The 20,253-nt window shown below is 45.1% G+C and overlaps 1 protein-coding gene across 1 annotated transcript in view; it reads right to left on the bottom strand.

Annotated features, from left to right (window-relative positions):
• Positions 1-20,253, bottom strand: part of LOC108797774 (FAST kinase domain-containing protein 3, mitochondrial-like) — a 72,379-nt gene that overhangs the window by 14,717 nt on the left and 37,409 nt on the right. The window contains exon 4 of the mRNA XM_018569431.1: positions 7,648-7,717. Within this exon, the coding sequence (XP_018424933.1) occupies positions 7,648-7,717 (70 nt within the window). The remainder of the gene's footprint in view (positions 1-7,647; positions 7,718-20,253) is intronic.

The following is a 20,253-nucleotide window of genomic DNA, read 5'->3' as shown; positions in this document are numbered from 1 at the left end:
CAGCAGTGAAGTAATAAAATGAACTAGGATTACACTAAGCACGTTATTAATCTCACGTGCCCCACTCAATATGGCCGCCGCTTGAGTGGGGCAACTCAGAATAATAACGTGCTGGATTACAAATGTATTTACATAGTATAGTAAAACAGCAAAGCCCTAAGGGTGATTTAAACATAAGTATTAGCTTAATATTTGAAGTAGCAGCAGCATTCCATTTCATGTAAGGACCTGATTGTAACATAATATCAGTAAATTTCAATGGGCACATTTCTGGGAGCGAGATGGGCGAGGGGGTTAATGGAGAGCCACATAGTGCATATATATATATGTTTAAGATAAGACAGAAGCTTGGTGCTTCTTGGGCAAACTCACCGGCCCAAGTGGCTCCGTCGGCTAACGAAGAAAAGGGGGGAGGAGTCCGGTGACGTTACAGACATCAACGTCAACGGACTCCACCCCCTTCCCTTTGTTGGCCGACGGAGCCACTTGGGGAAGGGGGGAGGAGTCCGGTGACGTCGATGTCCGTGACGTCACCGGATCTCAGACGGGACTCCCGGAAGCCGGCGGAGAGGTGAGTCTTTTCATTTTCGATCAGAATAATTTTAATCAATCAAGAAGTTTAACGATTAATCGAGGAATTAATCGTTAATTTCCCCAGCCCTACTATTTGTGTGAACCTCAGTGGCAGTGCAGTATAATGCTTGTGTATATGTGGTTGTTACACTGAATTGTGGAATTGTTTTGCATAGTTATACTACGCGTATTACAGTGGAAAAGTGTGGTACTCTGTAATTCTGTGCCAAAGGTATTGGGCAATAACTCAGAGTTCCATAACATTATTTTTGTAGTAACCATTGTGGTGTTAATATACTTGAATATTGGAAGGAATTTTTAAAGTAGCTAAAGTGGAAAACACTGAGGCCATTGTTCAAGTCATGCAGGGATCTACCGATCCATGGCTGCAAGCTCAGAATTGTATAGCAAAAATGATCGGCACCAAAAAGTGGAGCAAACGTAAAGGAAAATATGTGTAACACAAATTCTTCGCTTGTGGAAAACAATACAAGAAAGATAAAGAAAAGCGGAGCTTTTAAAGTGTCCAGACCATACGAAATGTCCATCAAACATACATGGTTTTGTATAAAAATATATTTTAATACATAAAGATAATTTGAAGACTTGGTTACATTTAAAAGGTCATTGGCATGATACAATGTTACATTAAAATCAAGCTACCTCCTTTTGGTACCCATACATGTGTAAATATATGTATATATCATAGACTCCTTGCAAGTCCTAAATCCAGTAATAATTGTATAATCCACTGTGGGCCCAATCTCCGACGCGTTTCGCAACTGTATGTGCTTCCTCAGGGAGGTTGGAGGTATTCTAAAATATTGCATCAAGATAAGTTTGTGTGCCTAGTTCCATCTGCTGGTGGGAGGTGGCCAGGCTGGATCCTCTAGGAGCATTGATCTGCACGTTTGTTTGCGGCAACTATGCGCATGTTTGCCGCGAATATGCGCATGCCTGATCTACCAGTCTGACGCATCCATTGACGTCATGACGCAATTGCGGACATGCGCAATGGCATCCCGGGGATATATAAGTGGCTCATCATGGAGCCATTTTATGGACTAATAATCCTGAACAACACTGACGATGGGATTTTTTGCAATAGGTAAAACTAGTTTCAACTATATTTACTGTCCGTTTTTACTACTGATTATGATGAACATTTGGATCGTTATTTAGAATATTGTAATTAAACTGATTTTGGTGGGGAGCGACCATTTTGAAGGTGCTCCTCAAGGCTCTGAGTATATTTACCTGAAGCCATTATTTATTATTGGTTATGCCCTACATTTAGATTTATTTTTATGGGATCCTGTTGTCCTCTGTCAGTATATACGGACAGATAGCTGCTTCTAATAACATAGATATTTCATATCTCTGCATATCTTTGCACAAATCTACCTCTGAACAAATCCTTTTGAATACCTGGAATTTATGACCCCTTGTTTCATTTTCTCAGTCCTGTTTATCCCCCAGCCACCTCCCACCGGTTCACCTGCTTGGTGATTGCGAAATAGCATGTGGGACTAAGGATCAAGCCACCTTTGTGAACATGAAGTGGGTTTTGTATTGTTATTATTTGTTATTTTCATTAAGAATTTGGTATTTGTGATCATTATACTTAAACTTATCTTTATGCAATGTTTTAGAATACCTCCAACCTCCCTTAGGAAGCACATAGAGTTGCGAAACGCGTCGGAGATTGGGCCCACAGTGGATTATACAATTATTACAGGATTTAGGACTTGCAAGGAGTCTATGATATATAAATATATTTACACATGTATGGGCACCAAAAGGAGGTAGCTTGATTTTAATGTAACATTGTATCATGCCAATGACATTTTATCCAACAGGCTGCTGAAGTTAGTACTGAGTATAAACGTACTGTACAGTATAATAATGAGTTGAGCCGCAAGAATGAATGATTGTCTGAAAACCTAAAGGATGCACAGGCTGCTGTAAGGGAATTGTCTGGTCTCTACAGGAGTACAAATTCTCATTGTCTAGCCCAGATTGAGTCATTGAAACAACAGTTAGAGAGTCATAGTGCTATTATGACTGCAGTTAAGGTTTCTGAGGTTAGAGGCAATGTATGTGTTGTAGATGTTGAAAAGTCTGACAAAGATGTTGTCACATACTGAAACTGACTCGGGGATGGAAATGAAAAATGTGTCTGACCCTGTAGTTGGAAATATTGATACTATGGCAGAGGATACCTCAGATGAGTCCGTGGTGAGTGGAATTAATTCAGATGATAGTGTGGGATCTGATAATGCTAGGATGGTTAATGTTGTGCAGCAATGTAGGTGATGAGAAGGAATTATACAGGGAGAGCAGAGAACTGTGCTTTTAAGTGCAGCGGATTTCTATGCGCCGGAAGCGTATTTTAATTTCTATTTAAAAATTTCCACTTTCGCAGCCAAATTTAAATAACACCTATTTTCTGTTTGTTACATGTTCACCTTCACATAGCATAAGCTTAAAAAAAAAATGCAGTTCAAGTTGCTTTTACTTGGGTCCTTGGGTTAGGGTTTCTTAGCTTCTTAAGGGGTTAAAAGAGTATACTTGCTTCTTCCTCTTTGTAATGTTAGGAGGGGTTTGTAAGGGGTTTATTTTAATTTGTAAAGTAGATTTGAACAAAAAGGTTAAAAGCCTGGCATTTGCATTGTATGTTATGAAGTTAATGAGAGAAACACAATCCACAAAGTTCTGTCCTAAGTCTTTCTATAAGGATAGATCACTATAGGTATAGCTTTCTCTATAGGTTGAACTCGAAGGACTTGTGTCTCTTTTCAACCTGACCAACTATGTAACTATATAAAACTGTGAAGGTGCTCAGAAAAACCTGAATTCAGCCATTTTGCTTGCTGCAACAAATCATCTAACAGGAACAATTTTTTAAGCTTCTTTGGGATCCCTAGGTGTCATTAAGGGTCTGAAAGACCCCTGATGTCTCCATAAGGAGGACCTGTCATACCCTACCTGCTATTACATAGGGGGCTTATTAGCGTGATGGCAATAAGTTTAGTGTAAAAAAATAATAATTTAAAGTAACATACAGTGAGGAAAATAATTATTTGATCCCCTGCAGATTTTGTAAATTTGCCCACTTGCAAAGAAATTAAAGGTCTATAATTTTTATCATAGGTGTATTTTAAATGATAGAGACAAAATATCATCCAAAAATCCCCCCCCAAAAAAACCACGATACAAATGTTATACATTGAGTTGCAGTTCAGTGAGTAAAATAAGTATTTGATCCCCTACCAACCAACAATAATTCTGGCTCCCACAGACTGGCTTTGTGATACACAGATTAGTCCTGTCAATTTAAGAAGGTGCTCCTAACGACAACTTGTTATGTATATAAAAAGACACCAGTCCACAGCTCTGTGCCAGCTCTGATGAAGGGGACATGTACCCGAAAACGGGTTCAGCAGTGGTAGCGTGACTCTGTGGGGAAAAGCAGAGCTCTTGGATTGTCCACTAAGTAGTCACTAAGGATCATTAGTCCATTGACGTTTCTAACCCTTGCTTCCTTTGGGAGTATATATTTTTGTATACCTAATTTTATAAATAAAAGGGTTTATTGCACCAAGAAAGGCGCCCGGTGTTGTTTTATGTTTATATGTACAGGCTTGTCGGAAGTTGGCCAATAAACATCTAAATGATTCAGAGAAGGATTGGGAGAAAGTGCTGTGGTCAGATGAGACCCAAATTTAGCTATTTGGCATTAACTCGACTCGCCGTGTTTGGAGGAAGAAAAATGATGACTATGACCCGAAGAACACCATCCCTACAGTCAAGCACGGAGGTGGAAACATTATGCTTTGGGGCTGTTTCTCTGCGGTACAGGCCGACTTTGCCGCATTGATGGGCCAATGGACGGGGCCATGTATTGTAAAATCTTGGATGAGAACATCCATCCCTCAGCCAGAACTCTGAAGATGGGTCGTGGATGGGTCTTTCAACATGACAATAACCCAAAACAAGGCAACAAAGCAGTGGCTCAAGAAGAAGCACATTAAGGTCATGGAGTGGCCTAGCCAGTCTCCAGACCTTAAGAAAATTTATGGAGGGAGCTGAAACTTCGAGTTGCCAAGAGTCAGCCAAGAAACCTTAAGGATTTACAGAAGATCTGTAAAGAAGAGTGGACCAAAATCCCTCCTGAGATGTGTGCAAACCTGGTAACAAACTGCAAGAAACGTCTTACCTCTTTGCTTGCCAACAAGGGTTTCTCCACGAAGTACTGAGTCATGTTTTGCTTGGGGATCAAATACTTATTTTACTCACTGAACTGCAACTCAATTGTGGGGGATTTTTGGTTGATAGTCTGTCTCTATCATTTAAAATACACCTATGATATAAATTATAGACCTTTAATTTCTTCGTAAGTGGGCAAACTTACAAAATCTGCAGGGGATCAAATAATTATTTTCCACACTGAATAAGAAAATTAGGAAAAAACCCCTATGTGATAGCCAATTCACATGACAGGTCCTCTTTATGGAGACTTCAGGGGTCTCCAAGACACCTAATGTCACCTAGGGACCCCCAGAGAAGCTGATGAAGCAGAGATCTGCTTCAGCAGCTTCTCACCGGCATCTGTAGCCGAAAATGACAGCTGAAAGCGGAAGTGATGTAATATACATCACTTCATGCATTCGGGGACCGGAGAGGAGATCAAAGGGAGAGCTGCCTGCTGACTTTTGAGTTTTCCTCTAGTCTAGTAGCTGGGAAAGTATCTGTACTTGTACCAAGTATGATACTTGGTATCTGTGCATCTCTAGTTTAGATGCCTCTGGTACCAAATCCTAGCATCAAATTGCCTTTACAATTGTTGCGCTTAAAGTTAGAATCGATTCCTAGATGCAGCTGACTTCTATTTTATTCTAAATACAGATAAACTGACTGTAGAAAGCATCTAGACACAAGCTGTGAATATAACCTCTGGAATTAATTCAGGGGTGTGGAATTCCTATCGCCCGACGCCCGGGAAATGCAGTTTCGGGCGCCGGGCGAGTAGTTTTTTTGTACACTTAGCCCCGCTCCGGACAAGCAGAGCCAAGCGTACAGTGTATCCGTTTTTCGTCTGCTCTGTGTTATCACAGACCGTGGCGCTGTAATCACAGCGCCACCTGTCTCAGCTGTCAGGAACTACACAGAACATATGTTCTGTGTTGGAGGGCAGGTTTCATAAAGAGAACCTGTCACCTCCAAACTATCACTTAGAGGATTTTAAATCCCTATGTGATATGAATAAAATTAGGTGGGGGGAAAAAAAAATAAAAAATTAAAAACAAGTTATGAAAAAGTAAAAAATAATTAATTATATTAAAAAAAAAGTGACAATGTAAAAAATAAAATACAAAAAATGAACACCAAGCCCGATGCCCCCGCCATCTGCATGCAAATAAGCACACGCATAGGACATTGTGTGTGTGCATTGAGTGCTGCCGCCATTTCACTGTGCCATATTGTGGTAACGAGGCAGCAGAACTCTCTCACACGCACAATGTGCATTAAAGGGCAAGTTCACTTTCCCAGGTAATATGGGAAAATGGAATTACCCGATCAAATCTGGCCCCCGTCTCTTCCAAAACCCCCCATCCCCCGGCTATACTTACCTTTCCGCAGTCCTGCCCTATGCATTTTTAATTTCGCTCTCAAATTGCAAGCACTCATTGGTCAGCGTGGTCTGGGGACCACGCTGACCAATGAGAAGCGCTATTTAGCACAGACCAATACAGTTTTGATTAGGGATGCACAGATACAGAGTATTTGGGCAAGTACTTGTACTCGCCCAAATGCTCGATATCTTCTCCAATACCGGAACTTCTGGTCAGAGGAAGATTTCCTCTGACTGGCAGTGCCGTAGGGGAACATGGTGCCAGCTTCCCGTGCAATCAGGAAGTGGGGCAGCGACTAATGACCCGCCTCTCAGTTTCCTGATTGGCCAGGAAGCCAGCTCCTTGCCGATTGGCTGGGAAGCCAGCTTCCCAGCCAATCAGCTTCCTGACCAATCAGGTAATTACTCGCCGCCCGGTTTCCTGATTGGCCAGGAAGCTGGCTCGATGCTGATTGGCCGGGAAACCGGCTTCCAAGCCATTCACAATCAAGCCGGCCAAACAACATGGAGTCGGCTTCCCTGGCAGTCAGGAAGCCGGGTAGCATCTCATTACCCGCTGCACGGCTTCCTGATTGCCCGGGAAGCCTGCTCCATGCAAACAGAAGCACCGATACTCAGTGAGTGCTGAAAGCAAAATATCGGTGCTCGTACTCTATACCCAAAAACCGCTATTGGTGCATCCCTAGTTTAAATTAAAACTATTTTTTTATGTAATAGCCAATTTACATGACAGGTCCTCCTTATGGAGACATCAGGGGTCTCCAAGACTCCTAATGTCACCTAGGGACCCCCAGAGAGATCTGCTTCACCAGCTTCTGTAGCTGGGAATGACAGCTGAATGCCGGAAGTTATGTAATATACATGACTTCCTGTATTCGGGGACGGAGAGGAGATCAAAGGGAGATCGTGTACTAAACTCCCTTTGATCTCCTGTCACAGAGCAGCCGTGCCGGTCCCGGCCGCACCGGGCACAGCGGATCTCGAGAGCGGCAGTGACAGCGGCTGCTAATACAAGCGATCGGGCATCTCTAGAGACGCCCGATCGCTTGAATGTAAAGCTCCCGGCCGTCCGTGTAATTACAACGGCTGGCCTGGAAGCTACTCGTCAAGCCCTGAACATGAAGCATGGTCTGAAAGATAAACTTAACCTTTAAAAACTGTTGAGATACGATAGTTGTTTCATTCTTTTCAGTGTTCAACAGGCTGAAAGACACACAGTTTAGAAGCAGCAGCATGTTGTGGTATGGAGCAGCATTTTGTAGCATATTAAAGCACAGAGCCCAATTATGTAATGAGCAAATATGTCTGTCCCTGTGCATACATAATTAAAATCGGTTATAAGAAATAAGGTTTCTAAATCACTAGAACACATTAGTAAGCTGAATCCGTATCTAAAAAGTATTACAAACACTAGAATACTTTAACAGTATCATGCTGACCTTTTAGAAGATCCCTTCAAATTTTCTTTAGATAAAACAACCCCATCAGCATCCAGACAAATTTCTATATCTAAGATGAAAAATAAAAAGTTCATTATCATATATGAAGACAACTTCTTCCCCGTTTCCTGTGCAGTTTATTTTATAATGTAGCACCCTGCTAATAGGAGTGCTAAAATATATCTGTAGTCCATATTCAGTTTAATTATTACAGAGCAATCTGTGAAGCTGTATCTGCCTGTTGCTGGGTGTGGTACCACACAGAGCAGAGCAGCCAATAAGGATTGCTCTGAGCATTTATGTCTCCCGGCCAATCACTGTAGGGCTGTAGCAGTGATGCATGCTGGGAGAGGAGATAAATGCTCAGTGTGGCTGATGCAACAGTCTCTTCCCTCCCCCAGGGTCCTCCTGGGGGCAGGTGGCTGCTGAGAGACAGAATTGGCTAGGCCTAAGCCTGGACACTGGGGCCTGAGCCTGGAGGCCCAGTGGTCAGCCACTCATGTTGGAGTTGAACATGGACAAGAACTTCAAAAGTACTGCTTGCCAGATGTTCTCCACACAGATTGCCGGTACGGCTTAAAGGTCCAAGTCTGTGATGGCAGCAGTTACTATGCTCGATTTCTAAGAAAAGGAGTCTACCTCATCCTGGATGTACCTGACCCTCTACCTCTCTCCCTGGAGTTTCAGCAATAAAAGAGAATCATCTTGGATCTATTGCCTGGACTTCACTTTGTCGGTCGCCACTGGAGGTAGTAAGTGCTATTGGGGCAGCCATGTGTTTTAGAAATCCCTAGACAGGCTATGGAAGACCCAATCATTCCTTCGGGGGTGAGCGCTAGAATAATAATAATAAAAAGCGACAAGTGAACGTTTGTCATTTCACACAATGTCATGTGACTGCCAGCAAGTTTGAGAATTGTCATAACAATATGCTATGACAACCTGAAACCAAGAAATGATCAAGTGGGATCTGTGAATGATGTTGCTTTAAAAGGCCTAATGTTTTAATGTGCTCTACAGTATGTACTTTGCAAGTTCCTTGAACAGGATATTGTAAAAACCTTTGTGCTGTGTACTCCAAAGAAGTCATTTGCAATCCTAAACTATTTTACCTTATAGTCTGTTACAACAGGATTTCGAACTCAACATCTGGAAGTGCTTGTATAGAACAAAAAATAGTAGCGACAGTGACCAATCGTTTGAAGCCAAAGTGTAATGTATGCATATGGTACCTTCCTTTGTTCCTCCCCCAAAATCAACACGTAATTATAATGTTTCAACCAAAATACCAAATCATTGCTTGTTTAAGAAATACCTCTTCCGAGACCCAGGGACATCTTCCCTAGGTCTTTGATTTGAAGTAGGTTTGAGTTTGGTGGGAGGGGCACAATATGAAAAAAACTCACCACTCACAGTGGTTTACTTCTGTTTTAAATATGTATTTCTTTATTTCAAATAAATATTTAATGAGAAAAAACGTTTTCCAATTTACAAACAGCATATAAACAAAGACAACAATAATAAACAGACATAGTCCATTAATAAAGAAGAAAGGGGGCAGTGGACGAGGGAAAGAGCAGGGAATTTACAGTCACATTTGACTAAGGATAACGTAAGGAGGCAGCGGCACCCAAAAGTTATGAGAGTGAAGTTAGTTACAGGTATCTTATCGCATGAAATCGACTCAACCAGCAATAACAGAGGCAATAATCATTTGGCTAAAATTCTGCTATATGACATTAGTGACAAGCTCAACCTGGAGATGGGAAAAATAGGATTTTGGTACTCACCGTAAAATCCTTTTCTCTCCGTTTATTGAAGGACACAGGGATCGTAGATCATGTAGGGTATATCGCCCCCGGCAGGAGAAGGATGCTAGACACACACCAAAAAGACTTAACCAGCCTAGGGGCAGCCCCTGCTGGTGGCCAAACCCCCCACATGTTGACAAGTCTCCAGTAAGTAACAAGCAGTTACGAGTACACACCCAAATACAGAGGGCGTGACCTGTGTCCTTAAATGAACGGAACGAAAAGGATTTTACGGCGAGTACAAAAATCATATTTTCTCTTCCGTTCATTGAAGGACACAGGGAACAGATCGTAGATCACGTACCATAGGGACGTCCCAAAGCAGTAACAGGCAGAGGGGTGGGCAAAACCAATATCCCCAACAAGACCCCACGAAAGGGCCGCCTGCAAAACCTTGCGTCCCAGTCAGCATCCGCAGATGCAAAACAAACACCTCAGAAAACTTGGCAAAGGTGTGAACAGAAGACAAAGTAGCGGCCTTACAAACCCGAGAAAACAGAGGCACCATGGCCCCAACTGCCCCAGCGGAATGGGCAGAGACAGGAAAAAGATGCTCACGCCCCTTAATGGCATACGCGTGAACAATCGCATTACGAATCCATCGAGAGATGGCAGCCGAAGATGCGGCCCTCTGCAAGGGCCGTCTCTAACCACAAGGAATCTGACTCAGAAGAAAGCCGCAGCCCCCATATAGACGTGGAGAGCGCGAACCACATGCAATGCTCTCTCTTCCTATGAACGGGCTTCGGACATAGAGAAGGTAAAACGACGTCCTCATTCAATGAAACGCCGAAAACCCCCTGAGGTAGGGAGGATGACCGAGGACGCAGAACAACCTGGTGCCTATGAAGGACCCATAACGGCGACCTGCAAGACAAGACCGCCAACTCTGAACCCTGCGAACGAAAGTAAACACCACCCAAAAAAAGGCATGCGCGAGGCTCCTAAGATGGCTGCGTAAGCCGCGAGCTCCGTACCACGGCGGGCACCGACATCCCACCTGACCCGCTCCAGCACTAACGCCGCTACCTGAGAGGAGACTTACGGACTCCCAAACTCGGGCCGCTCGGTATGGCTGGGGGGAAGCAAAAGGGGATGAAGAACCGCTCAAAGAAGGGCCCGCTAGCTGAGGGGGGGGCCCTCGGAACAGAGATCCCCAGCTTCAACACTGTCCTTGCTGGAACACACGATTGCAGGTATGAGGCTCCCCCTATATGATCCCTCCAGTACTGAACGGCATAAGAGTGATGGGCAGGACAATGTAAACTCTCCTCAAGATAAGGACTCCCACACTGATTTAATCTCTAAATTTTCAAGCATGCTAGATCGTGGTCTATCCTGTATGGCAAGGGAAATCACCACAGAAATCAGGGGTGATCTGAGAGAGCTGGGCTCTCGCATTGAGCCGATTGAGAGTAAGCTAGATGCAACGATAGAACGCACTAATTATACACCTCCTGCATCCAAGATGTTCAGAGGCAATTAGAGGAGGCGCTGTCTAAAATTGATGATCTAGAAAATAGATCTCGACGCCATAACTTTAGAATCAAGGGAGCCCCTGAAACCATTTTAGATCTTAAAACTGCTGTTCAAACCTTCTTGAGAGACTTACTACCAGATGTCACAAACCCTCAATTAGAACTGGATAGAGTTCACCGCGCATCAACAGCAATGCGCTTTGAGGGCTCCTCAAGGGACATTATAGTGAAACCGCATTATTGTCATATAAAAGAATCATTAAAAAAAAGCAAAGACTGCACCAGAACTGATTTTTATGGGCCAACGTATACAGATTTATGCGGATCTATCGCCAGTGACTATTCAAAAAAGACACTCTCTGAAACCACTGTTACTAGCCCTAACACAACAAGGGGTGAACTATAGGTAGGCATTTCCATTTCGCCTGCTATTTTTCTTTAAGAATCAATCCTATTCTATTACTAACTTTTCAGAGGGCAAAAACTTGCTGAAGCGATTAGGGATAACCCCCAAAGACCATTTGCCACTATCTACAGCTGACCCTAAGCCATCTTTACAGCAGGCTAAAGGCTCACTCTCGCCTCTGTGGGAGAAGCAAGGCAGAAGGACATTATCCCAATTGCAAGGCCCTAGAGAACCTATAGATAATTGAGTCCTTATACAGGTGAAACTCGAATAATTAGAATATCGTGCAAAAGTAATGGCAGTAAGTGCTGCAAAAGGGGCCCAAACCAAGTACTGAGTACATATGCATGCTTGTACTTTTCAGAGGTCCGATATTGTTCTATGTACAATCCTTGTTTTATTGATTGCATGTAATAATCTACTTTTTTGAGGTTGTGGATTTGGGGTTCTTGGGGTTTTCATGAGCTGTAAGCCATAATCATCACAATTATGACAAATCACGGCTTGAATTATCTTTCTTTGCATGTAATGAGTCTATCTCATATATTAGTTTCACCTTTTAAGTTGCATTAGTGAAATAAATGAACTTTGCACGATATTCTAATTATTCGAGTTTCACCTGTACCTTGAAGAAGAAGAGAAGTGATAAGATAATAATACATGCATTCTAGATATTGTTATATACACTGTTAATATGCATCACTTTGTTTAGGTTGGGGTATATTCCAATAGGATATGCATTCTAGATACTGTAAGACTTATTGTTAATATGCATCATTCAGCTTGTATTGCGGTGGGCCCCGCCCGCCGTAGGTGGTCGTGCGCTCCAGTTTGCTCTAGTTCCCAGGGTGGCCTGGGGCCTAGACCAAAATATCGATCAACTAAGGTTGATCGAGTTAAATTGATACGGAAGGGGGATTCTATCCCCCGACTGGTCCTCTTCCCCCCTCCTTCTCTTTTCTATCTTTTTTTCTCTTATGTTTTCTTAAAAATTGTATTTGTAATTCTTTTTTTCATTTTTTTATTGCTTTGGGCAGACTCTAGGAGACATCGGATATCTTGCCTCCAAGTGCATAAACTTGAGGTCTGGGATGCTCTAAGAGGCCTAGACTACAGCTGGTATTAAAAAGCCTTATGACCCCTAAGGTAGTGGGTAAACCCTTGTCCTTTGCTTCACATAATACCCAGGGTCTAAATTCTCCAATTAAGAGAAGGAAGGCTTTCCAGAATTATTATTCACACCATATAGATATCCTTTTCCTCCAAGAGACCCACTTCCCTGCTACTTATTCTCCATCTTTTATGCATAAACATTACCCAAAATGTTTTTGGGCAAATGCAGTGGATAAAACAAAGGGGGTGGCTATATGCTTTGCCTCAGGGATCTCTTTCCTTGTTTCCCTCGAGGTTAGAGACCCAGGGGGCCGGTATATTTTTCTTAAAGGACATATCGATGACCAATTATTTCCATTAATATCTTATTATGCTCCGAACACCACCCAAATATCTTTTTTTCCTCCATGATGAGAGCTTTGTTATCACATATGGAGGGGACAATTGTTTGTGCAGGAGACGCCAATATTGCATTGGACTCTACACTAGACAAGACTTACAAAGGGAAGTCTAAGTCTAATTCACCTGCTAAAGCAGGTTTAGAATTCGCCAGACTGTTGCATACATACTCCTTGATTGACATCTGGAGGGAACAAAACCCCTAAAAAAGGGACTACACACACTTCTCTTACGCACGCGGGACCTATGCGAGATTAGATCATATTTTGTATCTCTTCTGTACTGGCCCCTCTAGTGATTTCTTCTTATATTAAAGATAGTGTCTGGTCCGACCATTCTTTAGTTACGATGAGCATCTCCTTTGCTCGTGACTTCAACAAACCATTCCAGTGGAGACTAAATGAATCATTACTGAGTACACCTGCGTTAAAATGATGAAATATCGGCACAACTCTGATTCAAATATCTCTCCAGTTGTTATCTGGGCAGCTCATAAGGCAACCATTCGGGGCAAATTCATTGAACAGTCTACTAGACTTAAAAAACAAACCTCTAGATGTGTGATGGAATTGGAGGGGAAATTAAAAACGCTGTCCCAACAACATAAACATCATCCCAGCCCCTCCCTTCTCCACCACATTGAAACCACATTGCTCTTGACTACAAGGGCAGAAAAAAGCCTCCGCTGGTCAGCTAAAGGACTCTACCTACATAAAGATCGAATAGGCTCACTCTTGGCCTCTAAATTGTCTCCTAGACCCCGTAATGCTCCAATTTCTAAAATTAGGTGCACTACTGGAAGTTACACCCAGAATCAAAAAAAAGTCCTTCAGGAGTTTCATAAATGTTACTCCAAATTATATGAAGCTCAATCGCGGTCCCCGGGAGAGCGGGTGGTTAAGTTCTTTGACAGTTTTTCGATCCCGGCTTTAAAGTCTGACCACAAGCAAATCCTAGAGGCACCGATCGCTTTGTCAGAAATTAAGGCGGTAATCAAAATGGCGAAAGTGGCCTCAGCTCCAGGTCCAGATGGCTTATCTATCTCTTACTATAAAAAACATGTAGAGATGTTAGCCCCCCATATGGAAGCATTTTTTAATTCTCTACACTGTGGGACCTCTCTAGACCTGGACCTGAACAGAGCCGTCATAAGCATTATTCCAAAGCCCAACAAACATCCAGGCGAGGTCTCTAACTATAGACCGATTTCACTAATTAATAATGACATCAAGTTTCTATCAAAAATGTAAGCAAATAGATTGAAGATATTCTTAGGAAACTATATTCATCAGGATTAAGTAGGCTTTATTCAGAGTAGGCAGGGCCCAGATCAGGTCAGGAGGATAATCGACCTTATTTCATTGCTAAACCATCCCTTTGGAGGGCACTCCCGCTCAAAAAGGAATGCTACTCTCTTTAGACTTACAGAAGGCATTTGACTCGGTCTCCTGGGATTACTTGCTGCAGTTGCTTAAACACTGGGGGTGTGGACCTTATTTCCTTCATATAGTGCAAGTACTTTACTCCTCACCCTCAGCGCAGATCCACCTGCAGGGCTATGTGTCAGACCCTATTTCGATACGTAGAGGGACGAGACAGGGATGCCCCCTCTCGCCTCTGCTATTTGCTTTGGCGATTGAACCTTTAGCTATATTGCTTCGAGGTAGCCCTGATATTAGAGGGATTAAATGCCAGTCAGAGGAACATAAATGTGCTCTATTTGCCGATGATATGCTGCTCTTTGTGACCTCCGCTCTTGTCTCTCTACCCAATATCATGGCCCTGCTCGACGAATTCTCACGGATCTCAGGCCTCCGAGTCAATGCCTCCAAATCCGTGGCACTTAATATCAACCTCCCTTTGGAGCTGTGGTCCGGCCTTAAGACCTCTTTCCATTTGAATGGCGAGTCAACTGCCTTCAGTACCTTGGGGTAAAGATTACCACGTCCTACACGCAATTGTATACAGCAAATTATCCTCCACTATTTAAATCCCTTAGGGAAGATATAAGAAGATGGTCTTCTTTCAATCCATCTTGGCTGGGTCGTATACAATCAATCAAAATGACCCTAACCCCCAAAATTCTGTACTAATTTAGGACATTACCAACCCCGATTCAACGGGTAGAAGTCACTAAATTGCAGGCATCCATTGGTAAATTTGGGGGACAAACACCCCAGAATCTCCCGTGCCATGCTCTTTAAACCCAAACATCAGGGGGGCCTGGCGGTGCCGAACTTGCTTCATTATTATAGGGCCGCACAGATGATACAATTTTCCTCTGTATACTCTGCGGCAGTCATCCCTGACTGGGTCAATATAGAGACAAGCACACTTAGTGGCACTTCCATTGAGTCATTAAAATGGACGACTCCCAGGCAAAGGCCGAAGAATATGCTACCTACCTTGCGACATTCTATGGCTCTATGGAATGGGTTACGAGCTAAGGAAGGGATTATTTCCTCCCACACCCCTCTTGCACCACTGTTCAATAATGTAAATTTTGCACCAGGACTACAGCAGAAAGCCTTTCAATGGTGGGTTGACAAAGGTCTGTACAGAATTGGAGATTTTATAATACTTCACAAACCAATTTCTCTTTCCTATTGTTTAAATACTTTACAGATGCCTCGGTCGGGAATGTTCAGATTTAGACAAATGCATCATTACCTGAAATCGTTACATATCCCCGAAGCTGGTGCTCCGTTGCTGATACAGTTTGAGCGGTGGTGCCTGAGGGGGCCTGGGCAATGGGGGGATCTCTTTAATGTATGCTGCATTACTTGGTCCAATCACGAAATTAGCTTATATGGTCGCATGGGAATCTGACCTAGGTGTAGCCCTTTCGAAGGAAGAATGGCAACAATGCACCAGGAGGTTGATGTTGGGAATCCCTAATGTCTCTCCATCAGAGGCTAATTATAAAGTGTTTTCCAGATGGTACCTGGTTCCAGCCAGGCTGGCAACTATATTCCCTGGCACTAGCCCTCTATGTTTTAGAGGATGCAATCAACAAGGCACTATGTTCCATATTTGGTGGCTGTGTCCAAAATTGCATCGCTTTTGGAATAAGTTATTTGCCCTGCTCTTTGAGAGCCTCCAGTTTCATGTTCCAAGAGACCCGCAATATTTATTATTGAATAAACCGGTCCCAGGCATTTCGAGAGCGCAGGGCAAACGCTTACTCTTTTTAGCGGCTAAGACCTCTATTGCTCGGTCCTGGAAAGCAGAAAATGTACCATTCTCTCTGGTTTTGTCCAAATTAAATTGGATTATGATTCATGAGAAGCTTTATAGTATCTTGCAAGATAGACACATCAATTTTGAAGTAGTCTGGAAACCATGGATGAATTATCAAGGGATCTCAAATCTCCCAGGAACTGCCACATCTTCTTTAGGCTAGTTGTAAGTTTAGGTACTAGGAACTCACGAGTCTGCAACTTCGCAATCTTTTGCTTGCTTCCTTCCTTGTTTTTTTTCTTTACTTTTTCTCTAATGAAATAGTGTTTTCATTCAATTTTCCCCCAGGTGGGCAGTGCGAACTTCCCTACCAAAGGGATTTATCATGTGTAGATTAAGCGATAATTAGTCGCATTTCTCAATGGCAAGGGGAAAACTTAATATATTTGTGTTATATAATTGTATTAATATATGTTTTTCATTTTTTGTTATAAGTAACAAAACTAATAAAAACTTTGAAAGACAAAAAAAGGCCACCTTTTGGGACAGACTCAAGCACCAATGCCGGATCCCAAGGCAACAAAGCAGAAGGAACAGGATGAGCAAGACGTGTAACCCCCTGAACAAAAGCGCAAAGCAAGGCATTTGACACCAATGGTTGCTGAAAAACAACTGCCAGGGCAGAACCTGGGCTGCCACCGAGCGAAAGGCCAAACCACCATCCACCCAACTTCTAGCAGAAACAAAAATTCTGCTCACAGAGACAAAAAAACACAGAGGTAGACCCCCCCGCTTCACACTAGGCAAAGTAGGCCACCCACGTGCGATGGTATAACTTTCGAGAAACGGCTCAGCAAGCCCCAAGCATGGTGGAGAAAACTGCATCTAAGGCCTCATTCACACTGCCGCGCGTACGTGCGTATTGTACCATATGCAAATAAATGGCTCCATACACACAGGCGCGTATGGAGCCGTATATTTGCATAGCGTATATATGCACAAAAACAGAATGGAACAGAGATGCATCCGGGCAGCGTAATTCTGCGTATTTACGCGCATATACGCAGGTACATGCGTACAGCACATTAAAAATTCCATTACGAGTGATGCATTCTGGGATTGCATATAGTGCACGCATATACACCTATAGATGCTCGTATATGCGCAATATACAATTTTGCTTGCGTTGTGTGAATGAGGCCTAATAAACCACAATACATCAACACCTGGCTCACAACAGCCACGCCGTTAAAGCCAGCTATGGTAAAGAAGGGCGGAACCCGGGGCCCTGGGTCAGAAAGTCTGGACATTGCAGCAGCCGACAGCAACGTCCACGACCAACCGAAACACGTCTGTGTACCATGCACATCCTGGCCAATCTTGGGCCACGAGGATGACAGGGATGACTGCGGCCGCTATCCCGCGTAGATGCAGCAAAAGATACAGTAGCAGAAAAGGCATAAATCAGACCGTAACGGTCCCACGAAGCCACCAGGGCATTCACTGCCTCCGTCCAGGTAACCTGGGCCAGGGCTAAGAACCGATTGACATTCCGGTTGAGATGAGATGCCAGTTGACCCACATCCGGCGCCCACCAGCGAAGGCAGATCTGATATAGATCTCCAGGCGCAATGACCACTCCCCGGGGACAATGACTGGCGAACCGAGAAAGCCGGCCTGCCAATAATCCACTCCTGGAATATACACCGTGGAAAGAACCAGAACATGCTCCTCAGCCCAGGAGAGAATCTCGGCCACCACCCACGCTCCGTGTGCCGCCTAGGTGGTTGAAGTAAGCCACCGCCACGGCGTAGTCTGACCGAACCCGACAGGCCCTGAAGACGGCCCTTCCAATGAAGGAGACAGTCGAATCGCCCAGAAGGCTGGGGTTCGCAGTGACCACCATCCAGGGTAGGGACAAGAAGGATTTTCCCGACACCAGAGCCTGACTGGAGCCACCAAAACGAGGTGAACGCTGGTCACCAGAGACCCCCGAACCTCCCTGTCCAGCAACAAGGGAGACGTGCCCACTGCGACCCTATGTACCCCAGCAGGATCCGGGTGCGGTGCAGCTCGTAAAGCACCGTCACGAAGGAGGCTACCATGAGGCCCAGCACCTGCACGTAGAAGCGGATAGGTGACCCAAGACGAGACCACAACAGCCTCACATGAAAACCAAGTTCAAGAAGTGAGTCCAGAAGAAGAAAAAACCCGGGCCCGGACAGCGTCCAGAATCAGGCCCAGGAACCCCATGAGATGGGATTTCCGAAAGTTCAGCAGCCATCCGAACACCTCCAAGGACCACACAGTGACTGCAAAATCCACCACCAGAGAGGAGTGCGACTCCGCCTGCAAGAGAAGGTCGTCCAGGCACCCCACATCGAGATCCCCAACAGCGCAACAACGCCAGGACCGGGGGCAGCCCTAGGTGAACACCAGAGGGGCTGATGCCAGATCGAAAGGCAGAGCCAGAAAACTGGAAATGTTCCTCTACCACCGCAAACCGAAGATAACGCTGATGGGAAGACAAATGGGGACATGAAAGCAGGTATCCTTGATGCTGATAGAAGCCAGCAGAGCCCCCGGATGAAGACACGCAACCAACAAGACACCAACGGATCTAATGGATTCCATCCGGAACCTGCGGACCCACACAAGGCATACAAACATTCGAGATCCAGGAGAGGTTGAATCCCCTCTTTCCAGAGTACAGTAAACCGGTTTGAATAAAAAACACGTGAACCTTTCCGAGGAGGACACCGGAACGGCCACCCCTTTGAGGCAAACGGTCCCCAGGACAAGACAGAAACGATCTTGTAGCCCGAAGAAACCAGCTCCCGCACCAAAGGTCCGCAACAACCGAAGATGCCCCCACACCCTGGACCCCAGCGCTGGGGGAGACCTCCATGCGGAAAGTGCTACCAAGGAGGCATGGGGAACTGAGGCTAGGCATGTTAGGAGACCTGGGAAGAAGCCTGCAAAGGGAAGCTCCGGCAAAGCCGTCTCTGCGGCCCGATCAGCCGACCAGCAGGCGACGAAGTGTAACTGCTGACAGTGTTGACACCAGTGGCGCAGCATCCAAGGCTGAGTAGCAAATATATCTCAGGCCCTGCACCCACTGTCAGCCCAGCTCAACATAGGCTGGGGAAACTGTCTCCATGGATAGACCCCGGTGTAACATCTTCGCCCAATCCGACAAGGCCTGAGCGACCAAGGCTGAGCCCAAAAACCAGGCACATGAGAGTACCCGAGACGGAATACATAGGCCGCCAGACAGCCCCAGCCTTCCTACCAGCGGGATCCCGAAAGGAAGGAGAATCGTCCACCGGAACAACAGAAGCAGTTTCCAGCCCCTTGCACCGGTTCTGGATATACTGCAACACCAGGTCGATGCGTTGAGCCGACAGAGCAAGCTCTTCTTTCATCTCCCTGTGCTAAAAATCCATTTAACATATGGTTCCCAGATAGGGGGCACAAGACCGGAGGTTCCACCGCCGGGAGAAAATGGCGAGGTACCGAAAAGGACCGATGCCACTCCAGTGGATCGCTGCCACTCCATGTAAATGAAATCGCCAGGAAGGAGATGAAGGGGAAGACCTCACTGGAGCGCCCACGCTTATGCGTCCCAACCCAAAGCGGGGGGGCACGGAAGAGCTCGGAGCAGCCACCAGCTTGAGTACCGCTCTGATGGAGCGGTACTCGCTCTGATAGAGCAGACCAGCGCAGAGCTTTAGGAGGGCAACACAGGCGTACAAACAGCGCACAGTGGCAAGAAAAAAAGGGCCACCCCACAGGTGCACCCACATACCCCGCCTGACAGACATGGCAAAACCGTTCTCACGCTCCAAAAACCACAGCGCCCGCCATGAACACTTCCCGGAGACCACAGCACCAAGCACCCCTTACGGCATCCAAGCAGTCCCAAGCACCAGGCAGAGCGTGAACCCAGAAAACGACAGACAAGCACTGCGGCCTGCAGCTGGCCTGGACCTTCCAGGGAAGACAGGACCACCCCACCATGCCCCTAGAGCACCCACAGGGCGCACGGGGGGAAGTGAGACCACTAGTGAGGGCATCTGCCCAAAACCAAGATGGCAGCCGCCCATACCCCACCAGGCCGCAAAGCCGAGAACTAGATTTGGGGCCGTGCGCCGCACCTGCAGCCCACCACAGGCGACTGTGGAGCCCTGCAACCGCATCACGGTCTGCCGTGGACCAA

This window comes from Nanorana parkeri, unplaced genomic scaffold, assembly GCF_000935625.1.
Source record: "Nanorana parkeri isolate BGI_ZX_2015 unplaced genomic scaffold, ASM93562v1 scaffold1334, whole genome shotgun sequence".
Classification (NCBI taxonomy): Eukaryota; Metazoa; Chordata; class Amphibia; order Anura; family Dicroglossidae; genus Nanorana; species Nanorana parkeri.
The sequence above is the reverse complement of the archived record's forward strand: the minus strand, read 5'-3'. Positions and strand labels throughout refer to the sequence as shown.